Here is a 24,322-nt window from a genome sequence, read left to right on the forward strand (position 1 = left end):
ATCTTGGTCTTTGACTTCATATCTGGCTGTTTGAACACTTTCTGAAACATGTGCATAACAATAGGATTCAAATGCAAAAATATTTTAGTTAGCAGAGAATAGAGTAATATTTATTAAATTCAATGCTGCTTTCCTTAAGAGCATAGTAAAAGCCTGGTAGATGATAGTCTGAGTAGATTGTAAATTCTTCCTGTTATCCATGTGTTGACTTGCCATTGAAGAGATTAACTAACCAAATGGGGTGCAACAACCTTCTTTTGACTCTAGGAGGGTCATCGTGAAAGTACCAAAGTCTTTACTCCATTTTCCGTATTATTTCCCCACAATCTCACCCTTTCATTACTTGCTCCACTAGAAAATCTTACACTGCAATGGTGATTAAAGGCACAGATATCGGGATCAAGAGGACATGAGTTTGTAAGTTAAATATCCCATACTAAGTGTGGGATTTTAAGAAGGCACATAATCTCTTGAATCCTCCAATTTTTTTTTTTTTAATGTCTTTTTAGGGCTGCACCTGCAGCATATAGAAGTTCCCAGGCTGGGGTTGAATGGGACATAAAGGGGGAAGGAAAGAATCTGAGTGGACAGAATGTGGAAAAAGGCAAATCAAAGATTTTGGAGTTCCCGTTGTGGCAACCGACCAGGAACCATGAGGTTGTGGGTTTGATCCCTGGCCTCGCTCAGTGGTTTAAGGATCCGGCATTGCCGTGAGCTGTGGTGTAGTTCGCAGACGCGGCTCAGATCTGGTGTTGCTGTGGCTGTGGTGTAGGCCAGTGGCTACCCCTAGCGTGGGAACCTCTCCATATGCCACAGCTGTGGCCCTAAAAAGACAAAAGACAAAAAAAAGAAAAAGAAAAAAACCCAACCACATGCTTCTATCATCTGAACTTCCTAAATCAACATTGAGACCATTTATTTATGCTACTGATAATACTACAGTTACTACTCATTAGAATTCTGCTTAAGATCCACATGGTACTGTTTTCATGTATAATTTCTTTTAATTCTTATAATAATCCCTTAAGGTAGGTCTCAATACCACCTTCACTTTCTGGTAGATAAAATGAGAATCAGGGATAAGTTAGGACCAACGTCTCCCAGGTTGTAAATGGTAGGGATGGTATGTCTTACACATAAACACATCTTCTGAGAAAACTTTGTTTTTAATTTTGTCCTTTTAGGGCTTTTATGCACCAGTGGCACGTGGAAGTTCCCAGGATAGGGGTCGAATCAGAGCTGCAGCTGCTGGCCTAAACCACAGCCACAGAAATCCAGGAATTGAGCCACATCTGTGACCTACACTGAAGCTCATGGCAATGCCGGATCCTTAACCCACTGAGCGGTGCCAAGAATCGAACCCATATCCTCATGGATACTAGCTGGGTTCATTACCGCTGAGCCACAAGAGAAACTCCTCAGAGCCGAAGCTCTTATAAACAATGTTAAACCTTCTCTTCAGAATCAGCTCTGTTTTTGTACACACCTCCAACCCTGCACTTAGCCCACTGCATCTACTATGCATTTATTTGTGAATTACTCAACCATCTACTCCATGCACTGTTTACTATACTAGAGACTATGAAATGTAAACTGAACAACATTAAAATCAATTCAAATTTATTAACAGCATTTAAGTAGGTTGGGAACCACTCTGATTGGATCTAAACTTGGCTTTGTTCATTAATACTTGAATAAATTATTCAAATTTATTGAACTTGAATAAACTGAATAAATTATTCAAATGTGAATACATTATTCTACTTGAATAATTTATGTAAACTTGAATAAATTATTCAACCTCTTTATTGCTGAGCTACCAGATACAGAAATAAGAAAAATAGTCAATCTAATAGGATTGATAAGAAAATTAGAAGAATATATGTATATACACATACACACACACACACACACACACACACACACACACACACACACACACACACACATATATACATATAAAGTACCTGGCACATAAGCACTATAGAAAGGTAAACTGTTAAAAGTGCCCAGAGATCTGATTTAGGAAATGAATTCATTCCAGGCATGTGGATGTGGACAACTCATTAGCCTTTCCTGAAATTCAGTTTATACACATACAAAATCAAGATGTCGGGAAGGTGATCCATAAAGACCCTTCTTCAAAAGCCTAAGAATTCCCTGGTAACCTAGAAGTTAAAGGATCCTATGTTGTCACCACTTTGGCTTGGGTCACTGCTGTGGTGAAGGTTTTATCCCTGGTCTGGGAACTTCCGCATGCTGCAGGTGCAACCCTCCCACCCAAAAAGTCTGTTACTGTATAGATTAGTTATGTATAAATTGTGTTGGCATGCCCATGGAGAGTATTGATGAAAAAATCATTGCTCTGGAAAAATAATGCTTGTACTTCTGGGCAACTGTTTTTGTTCGTCGATGTGTTCCTTTTCTTCTCTTTGCTGCAGAGCATCTCATGATTCTCAAATTGCATTCATGGAGAATAATACAGAGGTGACAGCTTTCATCCTGCTTGGACTAACCAGTGCCCCAGAGCTGCAGATCCCGCTCTTTACAATGTTCATTCTCGTTTATGGCATCACTCTGATTGGGAACTTGGGATTAATCGTGTTGATCCTGCTGGACCCTCGTCTCCACATTCCTATGTACTTTTTCCTTAGTAACCTGTCTCTGGTGGATTTTTGTTACTCCTCAACCATCACTCCAAAGGTGATGGCTGGGCTCCTCATAGGAGACAGTGTCATCTCCTACAATGCCTGTGCTGCTCAGATGTTCTTTTTTGTAGCCTTTGCCACTGTGGAAAGTTACCTCTTGGCCTCCATGGCCTATGACCGATATGCAGCTGTGTGCAAACCCCTACATTACACCACTACCATGACAACAAGTGTATGTGCTCACATGGCCATAGGCTGCTATGTGTTTGGCATTCTGACTGCTGCTATTGATGTTGGAGACACATTCTGTCTCTCTTTCTGTAGGTCCAATGTGGTCCATCACTTTTTCTGTGATATTCCAGCAGTCATGACTCTAACTTGCTCGGATAAAGATGTGAATGAGCTGATTCTTCTTTTCATTTCAAGCTTTAATATATTTTTTGCCCTTCTTGTGATTTTGATTTCCTACTTGCTCATATTCGTCACTGTTTTGAAGATGCACTCAGGTGAGGGCTACCGGAAGGCTTTATTTACCTGTGCTTCTCACCTTGTTGCAGTTTCCATATTTTATGGGACTGTCATCATCATGTATTTACAGCCAAGCTCCAGCCATTCCATGGACAGAGACAAAATAGTATCTGTGTTCTACACTATGCTCATCCCCATGCTGAATCCTATGGTCTACAGCCTAAGGAACAAAGAGGTAAAGAATGCATTCAGGAAGGTTGTTGAGAAAGCAAAGGATTCTGTAGATTTAATCTTTTAATGGCGTAGAACCCAAGGAAGTTACTTCATCTGTCTTAGATGTACTCTATGCCATAACTCAATGTTCACAGTGATGTAAAGAGTAGAACAGAAAATTTTGTGAAATATTATTGTTTGCTTTAGTTTTGAAATAGGTCCAAGCATCCAAAATGCAGAAAAGTAGAATTCTTTTTCATAAAATTTGTTTAATGGCATATGTGTAGTTTTTGACACATTTCAACCAGATATAAGTAAATACATCATCTTAATAAATTAATGTTTGCATTGTTACCGAGGATTTTGGTAAGAGAAAGCATGTTCACGTGGCAATTTCCAAAAGATAAAAAGCCGGTTAGACTAAAGGTGGAGAGATACTTAAGACTTTTTTTTTTACCCTAACCTTCTGACTACCAACTCTTATCATTATGTTAAAAATAATGCGCTGATATTATTAGTGCTATTTTCTTTTCTAATTTTTTTTGGATAAATGCTTTGAAGTAGTTAGTTTCACTCTTAATATCATAGCTGAGCTATATCATGTTATTATTATTATTATTATTATTATTGTTATTATTATTATTGCTCTCACACCCATTTACCCCACTTTATTTACACTGATTTCTTGCTATTCCTGGACAATTCCATGCACGCCCCTGTCTCAGGAGCTTTGTACCTGATTCCTCTGTATGGAATACTCCCTAAATCATTTCAGATTGCTGGTTAAATGTTATCTGCTCAGGGAAGTCATACATCCCTTCTCCGAACCACTTTATGAAACAGTCACTCCACTTCCTTTGGGCCGTCTTTCCTCAGCCTGGTTCTTCTTCAGAGTTATCAACACTCTGCTCTTGTATGTATTTTTTCACCTGCACATTGATATACCACTCCCTGCTAACTATAGCTTAATCTGGTTATTTAATTGGAAATGAAACTTTGAATCTTGATTCAAAAATCATTGTGTTGAGCATTAAATGAATCAAGACATTCCAAATTTGTGTTGCTGGCAGTACATTGTAAAACCTCTATAGGAACGCCCATCATAGCTCAGCAGTTAAAATCCACGAGGACTCAGGTTCTACCCCTGGCCTTGCTCAGTGGGTTGAGGTTCCAGCGTTGCCGTGAACTGTGGTGTAGGTCACAGACACAGCTCAGATCCCACATTGCTGTGGCTCTGGTGTAGGGCTGTGGCTACAGCTCCGATTGGACCCCTAGCCTGAGAACCTCCATATGCTGCAGGTGTGGCCCTAAAAAGAAAAACAAACAAACAAACAAAAAAACCCCACAATAAAACCTCTATAAACTTCAAGGGGAGCATATGCCCTCACGATCACTTATTAGTGACCCCAACTTTGAAATAAATTGGCGTTGCCTGGCACAACAAATAATTGATGAGCGAAGCAAAAATATCTGGAAAAACAAAAAGCTATCTACAAATGCCACTACTGTTTTGATTCAAAGGGATTTTCCAAATCTCCTTATTTATGCTGTCATTGTTTCTCTTCTTACTGTTTCTGTGGGTTTTGAATGATAATAATATTGATCATGATGATAGATAGATGATAGCTAGCTAGCTAGATAGATGATAGCAAATTTATTAGGCAAATTATCATCTTCCTGGAATTGTGATGTTTGCTTCATGAATAATGTGAGTTAACTCTCACCACAACCCTATGAGGCGTGCTCTTATTATTCTTGCTTTATGGATAGATGAAGCATCTGACACTTACAGTTGAGTAATTGTTCCGTGGTCAGTAAGCAAGTGCTATAGTGGGGCTCCTGCCCTACCCACGGCCTGAGCTCTTCACTGCCATACATATAGTGTCTTGCTCTGATCACTTCCCACTCTGCTAATTAGTTAATATGGAATTTACTGTCACTGAATTTTTCTTTTTCCTTTTATCTGGTAAAGAAAAGATAAAAAGCCTACTTTTTGGAGGGAGTCAACAACATTTATTTTATAGCCTTAATTGCTAGTATTATGTAACATGTCAGTGTGTGTGTTTGTATGTGTGTAGTTGTGTTGAGAAAATGAAGTGGGCAGATTAAAGAGATAGAGGCTTTTGCTCTAAAAACTTCCAATGCTAATGACAAAAATTTTAGAGAAGAGTGGGGTGGACACGTTCCAGAAAAAACATTGAGAAAAAAATGTGCTGGTGGCCAAGAGATTTGGCCTTTACTTGTGTCTGTATAAGTCATTTCAAAACTGTATGATGGGCTGAAGCAACTCCAGAGTGTGTGTCTCAAAGGTCATTTTTTGAATGGTAACTGTTGTGCAATGTTCCCCTGACACATTGTTTCTGCAGTAGGTGATAAGAGGTATTTGTATTGGAGTTCCCGTCGTGGCGCAGTGGTTAACGAATCCGACTAGGAACCATGAGGTTGTGGGTTCGATCCCTGGCCTTGCTCAGTGGGTTAAGGATCGGCATTGCCGTGAGCTGTGGTGTAGGTTGCAGATGTGGCTCGGATCCCGTGTTGCTGTGGCTGTGGTGTAGGCCGGCGGCTACAGCTCCGATTAGACCCCTAGCCTGGGAACCTCCATATACTGCGGGAGTGGCCCTAGAAAAGGCAAAAAGACAAAAAAAAAAAAAAGGTATTTGTATTGTAGAAAGATCTCAGAATCTGGCATCAAAGTGTCCAGTTTGTCACTTCTTAAGTTATTATGATTTCAGATTAGTTAGGGCCCGCTTTATCAACTGTGAAATAATACTTACTGAGCATTTAGTCCGTGTCAGGTTTTATATGTATCTCATTTGTTCTCACAACAACTTGGTGCACATGGAGGATGGGAAGGTCCTGGGTGAAGCTCTTTAAGCATAAATTTTTTGTTTGTTTGTTTTTGTCTTTTTGCCTTTTCTAGGGCTGCTCCTGCGGCATATGGAGATTCCCAGGCTAGGGGTCTAATCAGAGCCATAGCCACCGGCCTACGCCAGCACCAAAGCCATGCCAGATCCGAGCCGCATCTGCAACCTACACCACAGCTCACGGCAACACCGGATCCTTAACCCACTGAGCGAGGCGAGGGATCGAACCCGCGACCTCATGGTTCCTAGTCGGATTCGTTAACCACTGTGCCATGACGGGAACTCCACTATAAGCATAAATATTAATTCATAAATAGTGTTATGATGGTGATTATCCCAGGCTCCACAGCCCAGTGAGCATCAATGGGTAGAGGGTCCCACAGCTGATCAGTGGGCATCTTCACTTCGCAACTGTCTGGACCAGTCTCTCCTGGGCCAAGATTAGCTGTGGACTCAGACATCTCCAGAAGTAAAGCATTCAGTAGTAATTGTTTAACATAACTCTCAAACTAGTGTACACTTAAACACACACTTAAACTAATACTAGGCCCTATGCTAAAAGCTTTACGTGAATCATTTATTTTAGTTCTCCTGATACTTTTTAGTGGAAAGTACTGATTTTTTTCTTTTTTTAAATGATTTTTATTTTTTTCCATTATAGCTTGTTTATAGTGTTCTGTCAATTTTCCACCGTACAGCAAAAGGAAGAAATAAGACCCAACATGATTATGTAACTTGCCCAAGCTCTGCAGCAAGAAAGTGGCAGATCAGGGAGGATCTGATCTCAGGTCACCAATGATTTACTGGCTTTATTTAAAAGAGCCAAAAACTAGAAGCAAGCAAAGAAATCTTTGCCTATCTCCATGATCACCAGTATTTTATCCTCAGTCTTTGAGAATTGTATAGTTTTAGGTTTTACATTTGTGTCTAAGATCTACTTTGAGTTGAGTTTTTTTATATGAAACAAGGTATGGGTCAAAGTAGATGCTTTTGCATATGGACATCCAGGAGTTTCAGCACCATTTGTTGAAAACACAGCCTTTTCTCCACTGAGTTGCCTCTGCACCTTTGTGGAGTCCTTAACCCACTGAGCAAGACCAGGGATCAAACCCACATCCTCACGGATACTAGTCAGGTTTCTTAACCCCTGAGCCATGATGGGAACTCCTGTCTTTGTTTATTGAGTCTTAAAAATCAATTAATTTTTTTCTTGGAAGTTTCTGTTTTTACTTTGTGAGTGTATTAAGGACATGGACTGTGAATTATTCATCCTTTTAGCCCAGGGCCAGACTCAGAGCCTGGTAAATAGAAGGTTCATAAGAGACATTTGTTGACGATGACATGGAAGAATGATTCAAAGAAATATAAATATTTAGATACAGTTTTACATTTTCCTTTTGCGAAAACTTAAAATAATAACAGTCATTTTATTGTTTCTGGTCACAGTTCTAGAAGTTGACTGGACTCAGGCGGTGTTCACTCAGGGATTTGCAGTCAGAGCTGGGGCTGGGATCGGCTGGATTTTCACTCAAACGTTGGGTGTCTGGTTGGGAGACCCGAGGACCTGTTGGCTGGAAGCCCTGGGGCTCCTTGGGCATCTCCCTCTAGTTTGATGTGGCCTCTGCAGCATGGCAGCTCAGAGCAGTGGGACTTACATGCTAACTCAGGGCCCCGGAGGTGCTTGTTCTGAGACAGAGTTAGGGGGGCGCTGTGTGGGCTTTCCTAAGAGCTTTGGGAATCCTGCGGCCGCACTCTGGGATCCTCTGCTAGTCAAAGCCATCCTCAAAATCTTCCAGGTTCAAGGGAGGGACCTAGACTCCATCTCTTGATGAGGAAATGGAAAAGTCCTTCAAGATCCCGTGAGATGGAAAATATTGCTGGGGCCATTTTTGGAAGATATAATCTGCCACGACCACTGTTAATATTTTGTGAACTCTCCTCCCAGGCATCTCTTTCTGCATATTCTGTTTTATATAAGTGAGCTGTACTGAAACCTTCTTTGTTCACATTAGGTCTCTTGTTATACTACAGAAAAAGAAACTGCAGTTCGTGACAGGGTTTGCCACACTGTGAGTTAGCTGCAGAGTTGAACCTGATCCCAAGTCTCTTGATCATAAATCTAGGACTCTCTACCACTCCAAGTGGAACAACAAAAGCAGAGGCCTGCGACGTTTCATGTTGGAGCTGGGAGTGGAATAGGGTAGACTTGGGGGTACTTGAGGAAGGCAGGACTTTTACGAGGATGGTTTGGTGACCCATATAAAAGCAGATAGATTTTACATTTATAATGAAAAAAAAAACAAGTAAAACATAAAAGTTTAAGAGATACTATAAAGAAAGAGCAGTTGCTGATTATCTATTTCCTCTTAAAAAGGTTGGATTTTGTAAATTTAGGAAAGATAGAGGTCAGCTTAGATTGGGGATAAATAAACCTGCTTGGTCAGGCAGGTAGATTCGTGTTGGAATCCAGGGAACAGTTAACGAAAAAGGTAAAGTTTTTGTTTGTTTGTTTGTTTGTACCTATGATACACTAGGCACTACAGTAGTTGTCTAATATACATGTTTATTTGAGCACAGCTTTGGTATGTTGGGATTATTCTGAGTTTATAAATGAAGATGAGTTTCACTGCTTAAATAATTTCACTTATATCACACAGTTGCATCAAAATTTGCTGAAAAGCCAGGATTTAAAACCGGATCTTTTCCCTATACTACAGTGCAATTGTTAGAGAGAAGTTAGATTCAATAACTAACACTAATTTGCTCCAGAGTTGGAAATATTTGAGAAGAAGATATGGACAAGAAAACCCACATTCTTCTGGGTAGCTACAGAGTATTTTTAAGATGGATGTTTGAAAGACATTTCCATCAACCAGTAGGCATCTACACTCACAGAATCCTAGAGCTAGAGTAGAACTCAGGGCCCATGTAGTTCAGTGATTGCTTAGCACATCAGGGTCAACTGAGGGGCATTTTCAGAATACAAGTGCCCAGTTCCTTCACTAGAGTGTGGGTTAGTCAAGAGTTAGGGATGAATCTGGAAGGAAAGCAGTCATAGCCTTCCTTCCAGTTCATAGCCTTTTTTTCAGCATTGGCAGTCTGAGGTTTGACACTCCATCAAATTCTAATTCAGAAATTGTATAGGAGCACATTGGATCAAAGACATGGCAGCCCTGCTGAAATGGCTTTGAAGTGACATGAGCACTTGCATCTGTTTGTTAAAATTGACAAGGGAGAAATCTGTAATTGATGAGTAACCTGTATTTGCTGAGATGCAGCTGCACCAGAAAATGGGTGCTAGTTGAATACCCCTGAGAGGTTATGCAATAAGTAAGGCAAATAGTTTCTCTGAAATTCTGCTCTCTCATGATGGCCCACATCCAGTGTTCACTCTCATGACCAGGCACATCTCAAGTGCAGAGTGACTTGGATATTTAAAAAGCATGCCTAGGAATCATGAAATCTCTACTGTGCTATCACTGTGTGTGTGTGTGTGTGTGTGTGTGTGTGTGTGCGCGCGCGCGCGCGCACACGCGCGTGTGTGTGCATGTGCGTGTGTGTTTCCACTGTATAGCATGAGGACCAAGTTACACATATATGTGTCTTTTCTTAAAGCTTTATTCCTGGTGTATCTTGTGAGTTTAATTGCTAATCTAAATCCAAGACCACTGCAGCTGGTTGAGCAGCAATGGTACTGCTGGGTCTGAGTATGTGAATTTTGAAAAAAATTGCTCCAAGCTATTCTGATGTGTACCATCACTTGGAAACAACTGAGACCAATCATTTTATAGATGAGAAACTGGGTTCGAGAAGGTGAGCTGGCACACCTACATTCTCATAGCTACTCAGACAGGGTCAAGACTATAATTAATGTTTTCTATATATATGCTCTATGGTTTTCCATGGAAATGAACTTCCCCAAATGTATTTTGGACAACACTAACCCTGTGTACCACTCTGTGATGAGCCTAGTTCTGTATGACTGAACAAATTTAGTTTTGAGAATAATGCATGCATGCATATTACCCTTCTGGAGACTTATATTATTGCTAAAGGCTCTGAGTTGTCTATTTAAGACTTTTTACCTCGTTTAGCTCAGTGTTGCCCCAAATTATCTGAACATGGGACTCATTTTTACAACGATTAAGTACCTCTCTGAATAGCTATTTGGACAAGACATCCTTTGAGAAAAGTAAACCTAGAGAAATTGAGATTGAATCATGGAATTAGTGATAATTGTCCTCAAAGCAAACGCTAGACTGTAGGTAGTACATGTACTTGTTATCTTTTAAGGTATAAACAATTTGCACCAAAGTTATTAGTAACATAAATTATAATCTAGATGTGTATTACTGTTGTGAGTTATGACAGGGGTTAACAGTCTTCTTTGAAGACCAGAGGTATGTGGAAAAGCCCCAGGCTTCAGAGGTTGGAATAGGAGGCAGATATCTGAAATTTCATAAAAAGCTGAAACATCACATCTATCCACAAACTCTGTCTGGGCAGAATCATCCACTCTGTTTGGAGATAAAAAGTTAGATGCTCTGGGTGTTGAAAGGAGAACGTTTTTTCCTATAGATGAGTTTTCTCAGGGCACCTTTCATGTCCTTGTTCCTCAGGCTGTAGATGAAGGGGTTCGCCATGGGCGTCACCACAGTGAAGAGTACTGCACCAATCTTATCTCTGTTGTCAGGGTCAGTGGATGAGGGGAAGAAGTAAACCCCTACAATCGTCCCATAGAAGAGCAATACAACTGTCAGGTGAGAGCCACAGGTGGAGAAGGCTTTCCACTTTCCCTCTGTGGATGAGATTCTCAGGACATCCCTGACGATGCAGACATAGGAGAAGAGGATGAGGGCAAAGGGGAAGGTGATGACTGATAAGCCCACGATAAACAACACAAGCTCGTTGATCATTGTGTCTGAGCAGGACAGTTTGAGCAGGGGGGCTAAGTCACAGAAGAAGTGTGGGAGAGTGTTGCTGTCACAGAAGACCAGTCGAAGGAGCAGGAGGGTGTGTGTCAGAGCAATAATATGGCTGAAGACCCACGGGATGACTGTGAGCAGCAAGCAGAGCCTGGGTTCCATAATGGTTGTATAATTCAGAGGGTGGCAGATGGCCACAAAACGGTCATAGGCCATGACCCCCAAGAGGAAATTATCAATGACAACAAAAACAATAGAAAAATACATCTGAGTGATGCAGCTCTCATAGGAGATGGATTGACTCTTGGTCTGAATATTCACCAGCATTTTGGGGACTGAGGTGGAAATGGAGGAAATATCAGCAAAGGACAGGTTGGCAAGGAAGAGGTACATGGGGGTGTGAAGGTAAGAGTCCAAGCCAATGGCCAGAATGATGAGTCCATTCCCAGCCACAGTGACCAGGTACATACCCAGGAAAAGCACAAAGAGGGGCTTCTGATGCTCAGCCTGGTTGGAGAGTCCCAGGAGGAGGAATTCCGAGATGGTGGTTTGGTTTCCTTGATGCATATTTCTGCTGATCTGGAGAAATGAATACCAGGTCTTAACACTACCACTAGAAAACCTAATATGGTACTACTCAACTCTGGCCATTATAGGAGGTGAGCACTCCTTCTAGGCTGAAGAGGAATGAAGGGTGGAAAAGGATTACTTAATAAGGAATTATGTCAGACATGCAGAGACTCAGGAAATGCCTTAGAAGAAAAGACAGAGGCATGATAGATGCTTCTCAATGAACATGTTTTAAACTCTAACATGATTCTTAATGTGATTTTTACAGTTGGTTCCAACTGCAAAAGAAATACCAAAATTGAGGACAATAAATGAGGTATAATCCATTTTCTAAAAATGCCGGGTAGCCATGAAGGAATTATTTAAAAATGAATTAACTTTTTGGCAAAGGATGAAGTCAGAACATTCTCTAACACCATATACAAAAATAAACTAAAAATGGATTAAAGACATAAATGTAAGGCCAGATACTATAAAACTCTTAGAGGAAAACATAGGTACAATGCTCTTGGACATAAATCACAGCAATATCTTTTTTTATCTACCTCCTATAATAAACAAATAAAACAATGGGACCTAATTGAACTCAAAAGCCTCTGCACAGAAAAGGAAACCATTAAAAAAATGAAAATACAACCCACGGAATGGAAGAAAGTCTTTGCAAATGATTCAACATACAAAGGTTTAATCTCCAAAATATACAAATGACTCATACAACTCAACAACAAAAAAATAACCCAATTAAAAAATGGGCTGAAGACCCAAAGAGATATCTTTCCAAAGAAGACATACAGATGGCCAGCAGACACATGAAAAAATACTCAACATCAGTAATTATTAGAGAAATGCAAATCAAAACTACAATAAGGTACCACCTCACACCAGTTAGAGTGGCCATGATTAGCAAATCCACAAAAAACAAATGCTGGTGAGGGTGTAGAGGAAAGGGAACCCTCCTTCACGGTTGATGGGAATGTAATTTGGTAAAACCACTATCAAAAACAGTATGGAGGTACCTCAGAAAACTAAATATAGAACTACCATCTGACCCAGCAATCCCACTTCTGGCAGATATCCAGATAAAATTTTCATTGAAAAAGATACATGCACCCCTATGTTCATTGCAGCACTATTCACAATAGCCAAGACATGGAAACAACCTAAGTGTCTGTCAACAAATGAATGGATTAAGATGTGATATATATATTATTTATACATGTATATTCCATTATATACATATTAGCTATATATACTTATACTCATATATATATACACACACTATACTGATAAAAAAAATTAAAAATGAACTAACTGGTCCCAAGACCTTTCCAACCATTCACCTCCATCCTAAAAGAACAGAAATTTGAAGAGTGATTAAAGTGAAGAGATCGGGAAAGGAATGCTTATTTAAGTGCTCCTTTCCACCCAAGTTAGGGGAGGACTCCAAAAGGACTGTTCTTGGAGAACATATACAGGAAGTGGAGGCCAGAATTTTACTTCATTCATAGCTAAATGTTAGGTGATTGCAGAAAATTCAGGGGACACATAAGACTCTAAAGACCTAAAGACACATAAAACGTAAAGTTTACATCCCACCTCTAAAGGTGGGAGACCCACTAATTCAGCCCATTATGCAGGTAGGGCAATCCTGCATTCTCACACATGACACAGAGTTACCCGCAAGCCTAGTGGATGCTGCAGGAAATCACTGAGCTCAAGCCACCTTGTTGGGACTCCAACCAAGAAGGGACCTGCTGGGGTGGTGGAGGAGGCTTTAGCACTAAGAGGTCAAGGATGGCTCTGTTATGACAGAGATCATAGAGAGATCAGGGAGAAAACTCATTGTCCTTGTTGGGAAACTACTTCATGAAGCTGCCCCTGAAAAGAACATTGAAAAGTCCCAAATGTTCTTGGGACAGAGCATGCCAGCTACACACTACTCACCAACCGCTAGTCTTCCAAGGCAACAGGCTTGAAGACTTTGCCCTTTTTCTCAGTCCCATTCTTCCTTCTTACTTTTTACTGCTACACACTCCCAAGCTACACAGCAGGTTGAGCTCAGGAGGGAGGGCATGTGCTTTGAAGAATGCAAAGTTGATGTTTTTAATTGTTCTGGGCTTTTGAAAAAGTGGGTCTTTAGTGCCAAAGTAAAATTTATTTTTAAAAGTAAAAGCACACAGAAAGCTATGGGGGCCTCCCAAGGTGCCACGCAGAGACAGAGAAGTAAGATAAGTTTGAATATGGTTTTCCTTGTGGCTTCTTGGATAGAATACTGGCTTGAGAGCCAAGAGTGTTGGTTTTGTCTTTCTGCTCTCCTACTGCTGTCTCCCTCTCATTTTTCTCTCTCATCTCCAAAATCCCTATCCCTCAAAGATTAGAGATAACCAAGTCCCCAAATAGCTTTTCTTTCTGTGAAGAGGCCAGAAAATAAAATACCCACCCCCTAGGTTCTGCAAAAGTGAAGGGCAGTGGTGACTGGAGCAGTAGCTCTGGGGTTTCTTTTCTCCAGGAAAGCTTGACTTACAAATCAGAGAGAGAACATTGGGATAGAGAGAAAAAGTAATATGTAAAAGGAAGATGCCAAGCATAACTAAAGTGAGATAAAAGGCATTTATATATGTAACTTCAGGGCAAGATCTGTACTGACCTTAGAGGGTCCTGTGATCTTTAAGCCCTGCACTAGTTTGGGCTTGACTAGCATGAGGAAGTGTGTATTTTTGAGTGGAAATCTCCAATCTCACCTTCCTGTCCTACCTTTCCCATCCACCAGCAGTCTTGCATAAATTGTCTGAGTCCCTGAAACACTTGCCTGGCTAGTTAAGAGCAGCACTATCGTCTGAAAGGGCTCACCTCTGAAAGGTGGTAAGATCTCAGGAACTTCCTGGAGTCTAGACTCAGTAGCTTAACTTGTTGTTGACAGTGTTGCAGGGCAGAGAATGAGAACAGGTCTTATATAATTTTCAGAACCAGACTCTTCCCAACCACAGAGTTAACAGATCCACAGTGCTGGGTCATATGGGGTAGTTAATGCCTTCTGATTCCTTGGGGACAGTGTCCCTGAAGTGTTTTCCTCAAGACAGATGGTTGTTTTCACACCCCAGGCTCCAAAGAGGAAAATGAGGACTAGAAGAGCAACTTCACTTTTTTGTTTGTAAGTTAGGCTGATAAACTAACAAACCAAGTAACCTGTTGATTATTGTTCTTTGTAGTCAGTGAATTGTTGGCTATATCTTATGTTTCCAGTGAAATGGTGAGATTCTGAGAGTTCTTTTTCTGTTTCTTCTCTAATGCCTCATAGAGGGGGGAAATTTAGTAAATACCTTAATAATTGAGTGTAATTCCTGAACTAGGGGTTATGACTCCGAAGCAAGGCTCTCTCTAGTGGAAAGGAACAGGCTTTGGCTTCAGTCCTGTTTGAATGCATGTCAGTGTCAGAAGGGAATCTGGGGACCCAAGAACTCAGCACTCAGGGGCCTTAGTTGTAAACTAAAGAAATAAATTACAGATTTTTAATATTGAAAGAACCATATTAGAATGAAATTCCTTTGTTCACAGATACACTTGGAAGGCCATTAAAACAGATTCTGAAATGGACAAGACAAAGGGAGACTATGTAGCCAGAAGCACAACCACAGTTAATACATGCCCTTTTCTGATGATTACATATGCCTCATAATATTATGAAGTTATTTCTCCCCTAAACTGAGAACAATTAAAAAAGTTTCCCCTGAAGGGTATGAATTCTTATTTTCTCTTAGTTTTTGGTTGTGGTTTTTGCACTGCCCATTACAGTCAGCCTCTAAAGTTTGGAATTACTGTGCAGGATTCAAGGATGGAAGCCCATTTTCCTTACTGTGCTGTGAACTTATGGAGGCTAGAACCTGAGTATTAGCCCTTTCTAGAGAGAAGGACTTGGAAAATTTTTCTGAGCATATAAATGCATTTTATCTGCTTAAAGTTTATCGATGAAACATTACTTATGCTTTGTTTTATACACTGCATTGGCCTAAGTATTGTGGGGAAATCAAGAGTAATAACACTTGGGTTTTATCTTCTAAACATTTACAACTGATTTGCAGATGTAAGATGTGAATGAGAAGCAAGAGCTTGTAATTGCCAATGGCAGGTGGAGACAAATAAAATGGTTGCCATGAGACATCAAGCAAGGGAGGGAAAATACTGCAGGAATTCAGGGGATAGAGATTTTTCTGTGGAATGAAGGGATTGGATAAGTATTATTTCATAGAGTAAGTGAACTAGAGCTATACTTTTTAAATGGTTGGGGTTTATACAGGTGGGGAGACACAGAGAAGGATTTTGAACCAAATGGATGGTATGAACAAAGGCCAGGGGGTAGGACCGTGAATGGTATATCCTGGGCTCAGTAAAGAGATAAGAATTGCTAAACTCCAGGTTCATATAAAGAAGTTAAAAACAAAGTTGCAAAGTAAGCAGGTCAAGCCAGAGACTGGACATCCCAAGCATGGGATCCTACAGGAAAAATACAAGCCCCTTTGGCTGCTTGAAGAACTGTTGCAACAAGAAGAAAGACCTGAGAAATCTAGACTCCACTTGTGAGAAATGTACAGGTGCTGACTTGCACAAGACAGGGTGGAGAGTGTGAAGTTCAAGCATGAGCCACCTTGCCATTCTCCCCAATCTGAGATGAGTGAACTCCCCTGTCCTACTCACTTCTCTCCATATCTTAGCCCCGGACCTAGGATAGCTAGAACCTGAAAGAAGGCTTGATCTTGGGAAAAGGATGTGATCTAAGGGGAAGGGAGAGGAGTGGTTCAGGTTGGGTGGTGCAGCTATTATTGGCGTTTATTCAAAAAGTGCTTCATTAGTAGCCCAGACTCCTGACAGGAGCACAGTGGCTTCAGTTCTCGTTACCACTACATCCTGATCCCAAGTCCCAACTCAATGTAAGCTTGAGTTTCACCCACTTGATTCCACAACTTGGCACTAGATCTGAAATGACCACCACAGGGGGAAAGATGCAAGCTTGGGCTGCATCTGAGCTGAACCAGACATACCTACATAAATAGCACATCAGACCTCTTTTAAGTCTCAATCACCACTTACTGCAACACTCCTGTCCTTTGGGGCAAAATCCCCAATGTGAGGAGAAGGAAAAACATGCACTTAAAGGGAAGAGGATCAGCTGGAGTCTGACCCTCAGTGTTTCTGCTCCAGCAACTTTGGAGTAGACCACATCCTTGAGAGGGTGTTGATGGTCGCTGAGCAAAGAGGAAGTGCCACAAGACACCCTGTACAGAATCTAGCACCTCCAACATGAGCCACACCCCTATCAAGGTGATAGTGGCCAGCACAACCTGAGGAAAGATGTGGCTGGCATCCACAGTGACTCTGGCCCTTAGGAGTTATTTTGTGGTGCAATGAGTTAAGGATCCAGCATTGTCACTGCAGAAGATCAGGTCACTGCTGTGGTGCAGTTTTGATCTCTGGCCTTGGAACTTATTCACATTGCAGGTGCAGCCAATTTTTTTTTAAATGAAGTTTCCTTGTAGTGCAGCAGGTTAAGGATCCAGCATTGTCACTGCAGTGGTTCAGGTTGCTGCTGTGGCATGGGTTTGATCTCTGGCCCAGAAAGCTTTACATGACATGGGTGTAGCCCAAAAAAAAAAAAAAAAAAAAATCCAGTGCTCATACCAAAGACATTGGGAATACATAATGTATACAGGGACACTCCTACATAAAAACATCCCTTCAAGACTACAATAAATAACTGTTTCACCTAAATAGAGACAGGGAAATTTAAATAAAATAAAAGGCAGAAAAACTACTCATAGTTGAAAGAACAAGAGAAAACCCCTGAAAAAATAATTAATAAAAGAGATAATCAGTCTACCAGATAATGATTTCAAGAAGTTGGTAATAAAAATGCTTGATAAATTAAGAAGGAAAATTGACCAAAGCACAGACCATTTATCAAGGAATTAGAAAATATAATTGACCATATAAAAAATAGGTAATTTAATGTCTGAGATTTAAAAAAAGTGGCCTAGGAAGCAATGAATAGTAGACTAAATACATAGAATAATGCATAAGTGATCTTGATGATAAAATAATAAATAATCCAATCAGAACAGCAGATAGAAAGACAAATGAAAAAATTGAAGGTAACACATGCAGTCTTTGGGGTAGTGTAAAACATGCCAACATTTGCATTATAGGTGTTCCACAAAGAGAAGAGAGATTCAAGGGCATCATAAATATATTTGAGTAAATTATGGCTGAAAACTTTCCAAATCTAAAGAAGGAAATAGATATCCAAATATAAGGGGCACAGAGAGTCCAAAACTGACCTCACACCAAAACATTGCATAATTAAAATGGCAAAATTTAAAGAGAATTCCAAAGGCAGCAGAATAAAAGTAGAGTCATATACAAAGGAACCCCCATAAGGCTATCAGCTGATTTCTCCACAGAAACTTTGCAGTCCAGAAGGGAGTGGCATAATATATTCAAAGTTCTGAAAGGGAAAAACCTCCAACCTAGGATACTTTACCCAGAAAGATTCTCATTTAGAATAGAAGGAAAGATTTTTTTTAATTTTATAAATTACTTAGACAAGCAAAAACTGAAAGAATTTAGCAATACTAAACTTATCCTAAAAGAAATGTTGAAAGTTCTTCCTTAATGGAAAAGAAGTAAGAATCATAGGAAAGGGAGAATTCTAACAGGAAATGCAAATACATAAGGATTTGAAGATCACTTAAATAAGCCAGTACTTAAAAAACAAAGAAATAAACTGTAAAAACAATGATACTTTAATAAACAGTAAAGGAATAAGCATGAAGATGTAAAATATGGCATCAAAAACACAAAATGTGTGGGAGGTGAGCACAAAATGTAGATATTTTAGAATACATTACTGTTCCAGACACCTGAAACTAACACAATTTTGCAAATCAACTGTACTTCAATAAAACGTACTAACATATACAAAGGGAAAAAAATGACAGTAATACAATATTAGTTAGGGACTTAAACACCTCACTGACATCAATGAATAGATCATCCAGGTGGAAAATAAGTAAAGCAAAAGAGGTCTTAAATGACTTAATAGACCAGTTGGACCTAATAGATATCATAGAACATTATATTCCCCTCGAAATGAATACACATTCTTTTCAAGTGCACATAGAATGTTCTCCAGGATAGATCACACACCAGATCACAAAACAAACCTCAACAAATTGAAGAGGATAGTAATTATATTAAGCATTTTTTCATACAATGGTATGAAAATAGGAATCAACTATAGAAAGAAAAACAGGAAAAGAACAAACACATGGAGACTAAACAACATGATACTAAAAAAACCAATGGTTCAATAATGAAATCAAATAAGGCATTAGAAAATACCTTGAGAAAAGTGAAAATGAAAACACTGCTTTTCAAAATCTATGGAATGCAGAAAAATTTCTCACAGGAAAGTTTATGAAGAAATATGCCTTTTTCAAAAAAATAAGAAAAATCTCAAATAAACAACCTAAACTACCACCTAGCAGAATATAAAAATTAAGAACAAACAAAGCCCAAAGTCAGCACAAGGAAAGCAATAATGAAGATAAAGGAGAAAATAAAATAGAGATTAGAAGTTCCTGTCATGGTGCAGGAGGAAACAAATCTGACTAGGAACTGTAAGGTCGTGGGTTGGATCTCTGACCTCGCTCAGTGGGTTGCAGATCCAGTGTTGCTGTGAGCTGTGGTGTATGTCGCAGATGCAGCTTGGATCTGGCATTGCTGTGGCTGTGGCATAGGTTGGCGGCTACAGCTCTAATAAACCCCTAGCCTGGGAACCTCCATATGCTATGGGTGCAGCCCTAAAAAGATGAAAGACAAATAATAATAATGATAATAATAATAAAAGTAAAATAGAGATTAAAAACAATAGAAAAGACCAATAAAACCAACAGCTTCCTTTTGGAAAAGATAAATAAAATCTCCAAATCTCTGGCTGTGTTCACCAAGGAGAGAGAGGACCCAATTAAACAACTTAAAAATAAAAGAAAGAGGAGAAATAACTAATATCACAAAGATACAAAAAAATTATAAAATAAGACAATGAGCAGTTACATGCTAATAAATTGGACAATCTATAAGAAATAGATATATTTCTTGAAACATAGAGCCTGCCAAGACTGAGTCAAGAAACAATTTGAACAGATAGATCACTACAAGTGAAATAAAATCTATAAAACAAACAAAGAAACAAAAATTACTCAGACAAGCAAAAACTAAAAGCTTTAAAAATGTATTGTTAAATTTGGTTCACTAATATTTCTTGAAAATTTTTGCATCTATATTCTTCAGGGTTATTGTCCTGTAGTTTTCTTTTCTTGTAGTATCCTTATTTGGTTTTGGAATCAGCAAAATGCTGAACACATAAAATGAGTTTGGAATTGTTCTTCAGTTTTTGGAAGTTTGTAAAGGATTGGACTAATTCTTCTATAAATGGTTAGTAGAATTCAGTGGTGAAGCCCTCTGGTCTTTAATTTTTGTTTGTTGAGAAGCTTTTGATTACTGATTTCTTACTAGCAATTGCTCTGTTCAGATTTTCTATTTCTGCGTGATTCTGAAGGGGATGGAATAGGATAGCTACACAGGTAGTTGAAGAAGTCCCAATACACTGCCATAAGGTAGAAGAAAACCTAGGGAACTTTGGGAGATCACTGTAAGTTAATGATTGCTCAAGAGAACCATCAGAATGAGGCAGGCACAAGACGTGCCTCAGGTCATTCGGTGGGAAATATTTCAGGTTCAAACCAAAGGCAGGAGTTTAAGGACCACCCTTTTGTTGATTTGAATAAGCACCATGACAGTCCTGGTTTGACCTTATTGGGTCAAATACTCTCTTACTAGATACCAAGGATGAACTCAAGAAATAGGAAGAGACAGTCTTTTCTAACTCCCACTCCCCTTGGATTATAAAACTGTAGTCCACCTAATTCTTGCCTGCCGGCTTGTATCTCTCACAAGTGCCCTATCTTAATAAATCTATTTCTTGTCTATCACTTTGTCTCTCACTGAATTCCTACTATGCTGAGGCACAAAGAACCTGAGACTCATTAAGTCTAGATACAGGTGTGATTCTAATTTAAAGGCCATGGGTTCAAGGCCCAATCTGGGTTCTGGCTAGGTTTAAGTCATAAATGCTAAGTTTCAATTCAGTCTTTGTAGATTTTATGTTTCCAGGAATTTATCCATCTCTTCTAGGTGTCTATTTGGCTGGCATATAATTTTTCAGAGTAGTCTTTTATGACCCTTTGTATGTATGTGGCATCTGTCATAATGCCTCTTATTTCACTTTCTTTTTTTTTTTTTTTTTTTTTTTTGGTCTTTCTAGGGCTGCATCTGTGGCATATGGAGGTTCCCAGGCTAGGGCTGAATTGGAGCTGTAGCCATTGGCCTACACCACAGCCACAGCAATGCCAGATCCGGGCCATGTCTGCGACATACATTGCAACTCATAGCAACACCAGATCTTTAACCCACTGAGCAAGGCCAGGGACTGACCTACGTCCTCATGGATGCTAGTCAGATTTGTTTCTGCTGAGCCATGATGGGAACTCCCTCTTATTTCACTTCTAATTTTATTTATTTAATCCTCTCCATTTTTTTTTTTTGTGAATCTAACCAAATGTTTGCCGATTTTATTTACCTTCTAAAAAAAAAAATCCCTCTTAGCCTAATTAATCTTTTCTGTTTTTCGTTTTAGCATCTAGGGTTCCATCATAGATTTCACGTCACTTTTCTGTGAATAGAATTTATAGAAAGTGTCTCAGTCTCACCTAAATATTTTGTTCTCTTTTTTTCTCTTTGGCCCAAATGTGTGGGAGTCACTCAGATAGGTTCTGGATTTTCTTCAGAGGAAATTGCTCCAGGTATAGCTATAGATTTGGTGTGTCCATTGGAGGAGATGAGCTCAGAAACCTCTTATGTCACCATCTTGGTGACAGAACGCTTTCTTATCTTAATGTCTTCTCTTGTGAGTTGATACTTTTGTAGAGGTATGCCTTTACTTCTTCTTTTTTTTTTTTTTTTTTTTGTCTTTTTGCTATTTCTTTGGGCCGCTTCCGCGGCATATGAAGGTTCCCAAGCTAGGGGTCGAATCGGAGCTGTAGCCACCGGCCTACGCCAGAGCCACAGCAACGCGGGATCCGAGCCGCGTCTGCAACCTGCACCACAGCTCACGGCAACGCCGGATCGTTAACCCACTGAGCAAGGGCAGGGACCGAACCCACAACCTCATGGTTCCTAGTCAGATTCGTTAACCACTGCGCCACAACGGGAACTCCTGCCTTTACTTCTTTATCATCATCTTTTGTGAATCTACTACATGTTTTTCCTTTGTGGTTACCATGAGGCTTACATAAAGTATTTTAAAATAATATATTTTAAGCTAATAACAACTTGACTTTGATAGCAAAAAAACTATACGTTTACTTCTCCTCTTCCAACATTTTAGGTTATTTATGTTATGGTTTCCATGTTTTGGGTATCACGTATTCCATAAGAAATTATTGTAGTTATGGTTCTTTTATATGCATTTTTAAACTTTAAACTAGAGGGTACATACTACCATTACAACACCGGAGAATCTAAATTTGACTGTTTTCTATTAACAGTGAGTTTACACACATATTCACATGTTTTAAATATGATAATTAACATCTTTCACTTTCCGTTTGAAGAATGTTCTTTAGCATTTCTTGTAAGGCGGGTCTAGTGGAGGTGAAACTCCTTTAGCTTTTGTTTGTTCGGGGAAGTCTTTATCACTCCATTTCTGAAGGACATCTTTGCCAGGTATAGTATTCTGGTTGAGAGGCCTTTTTTCTTTCAATATTTGGAATTTATCTTCCCACTGTCTCCTGGACTGCAAAGTTTCTATTAAGAAATATACCTATGGTGTTATGGGGGAAAGGGGTGTATCTTTGTGTGTAATGTGTTGCTTTGTTTTTCTTATTGGGACTGTACCTGTAGCATATGGAAGTCCCCAGGGTAGGGGTCAAATTGGAGCTGCAGCTGCCAGCCTACACCACAGGCACAGCAGCGTGGAATCCAAGCCATGTCTGTGACCTATGCCACAGCTTGCAGCTATGCTGGATCCTTAACCCACTGCACTAGGCCAGGGATCTAACCCATATCCTCAACGATACTAGTTGGATTCTTAACCCACTGCACCAAAACGGGAAATCCATTTGTCTTTCTCTGCTTTAAAATTCCCTTTGTGGGAGTTCCCATCATGGCTCAGTGGTCAATGAACCTGAGTAGTATCCATGGGGATGTGTGTTTGATCCCTGGCCTTGCTTGGTGGTTTAAGGATCCTGCGTTGCCATGATCTGTAGCATACGTCGCAAACCTGGCTTGGATCCCACATTGCTGTGGCTGTGGTATAGGCTGGCTGCTACAGCTCTGGTTCAACCCCTTGTCTGGGAATCTCCATATGCTGCAGGTACAGCCCTAAAAAGACAAAAAGACAAAAAAATTTTAAATAAAATAAAATAAAATTCCCTTTGTGTTTGATATTCTCACTGTCTTGGAAAGCCCATTTCATAAATATATATATGTATATATATATGATATACTCATAGATATAGGATGTTTGTTTCATATACATGACACATATGAATGTATGATATATTCATTAAATATATAAGTAATATATATAATCTTGATAAATATGCCCTTTTATCAAGATGTAATATTCTTATTTGTTTAAGATATTTTCATTTACAGATTATTTTGCCTGATGTTGTTATAGCCAGCCCAGCTCTCTTTGTTTACTATTTACATGGAATAGCTTTTTCCATTCTTTCACTTTCACCTATTTGTGTCTTTGGATATAAGTAGGTTTCATGTAGACAGTATGTATTTGAATCATATTTTCTCATACATTCTGGTAATCATTACCTTTGATTGGAAAGTTTAACCTAATTACATTTACATAATTACTGATAAAAAAAGGCCTTATTCTATTTTGCTGTTTGTTTTTTATATGTCCATTTAAAATTTTTTTCTTCTATTTCTGCTTTGTGTGTGTGTATTTAATTAATTTTTAGTGTAGGCTTTGAATCCCTTCTCTTTTATATATTACTTGTCTTAATAATTATCCTGGGATTATAATTAACAACTAAATTTATAATAATTTAATTTGAATAATGTCAAATAGCATAGTAAATAGCATAGTAATTTAATAGCATATAGACTCTACTCCTACAAAGCTATATCTCTCCCACTGAATGTTGTTATTGTCATGGATCTTTATATATTTTTTTACCCATTAATATAGATTTATTTTTTAATCATTTATTTATATATATATTTTTTCTATTGTACAGCATGGTGACCCAGTTACACTTACATGTATTTATCATTTTATACATTTACCTTAAAATCATATAAGATAAATGGGAGTTACAAACCAAAAATGTAAAAATACCTGTTTTTATATTTACCCATGCAGCTACCTTCTTCTCTTTTCCTTATCTTTCCTATCCTTCTGGATATACCTATGATACATCTGAGTCTTTTTTTAGCCCTGTACAGATTTGTCTCTCATTTGTGCTACTATATGTTCATTATATAGGTGTAAAATGAACTC

At 39.2% G+C, this 24,322-nt stretch overlaps 2 protein-coding genes across 2 annotated transcripts; one reads left to right on the forward strand and one right to left on the reverse strand.

The window, feature by feature from the left end:
• The first annotated feature begins 2,466 nt into the window (after positions 1–2,466).
• LOC106509350 (olfactory receptor 5B17-like) lies at positions 2,467–3,414 on the forward strand. The gene has a single exon (XM_085011111.1). The coding sequence runs from the start codon at positions 2,470–2,472 to the stop codon at positions 3,412–3,414; it is 945 nt and encodes a 314-aa protein (XP_084867237.1). The 5' UTR covers positions 2,467–2,469.
• A 7,314-nt stretch (positions 3,415–10,728) lies between these two features.
• On the reverse strand, positions 10,729–11,685 carry LOC100511243 (olfactory receptor 1S1-like). The gene has a single exon (XM_005660902.3). The coding sequence runs from the start codon at positions 11,683–11,685 to the stop codon at positions 10,729–10,731; it is 957 nt and encodes a 318-aa protein (XP_005660959.1).
• Positions 11,686–24,322: the final 12,637 nt, after the last annotated feature.

Source organism: Sus scrofa, chromosome 2 (assembly GCF_054392235.1).
Source record: "Sus scrofa isolate SSC_HxYL_T2T_F1_AM1 chromosome 2, Sscrofa_HxYL_maternal_Yorkshire_Landrace_v2.0, whole genome shotgun sequence".
NCBI lineage: Eukaryota > Metazoa > Chordata > Mammalia > Artiodactyla > Suidae > Sus > Sus scrofa.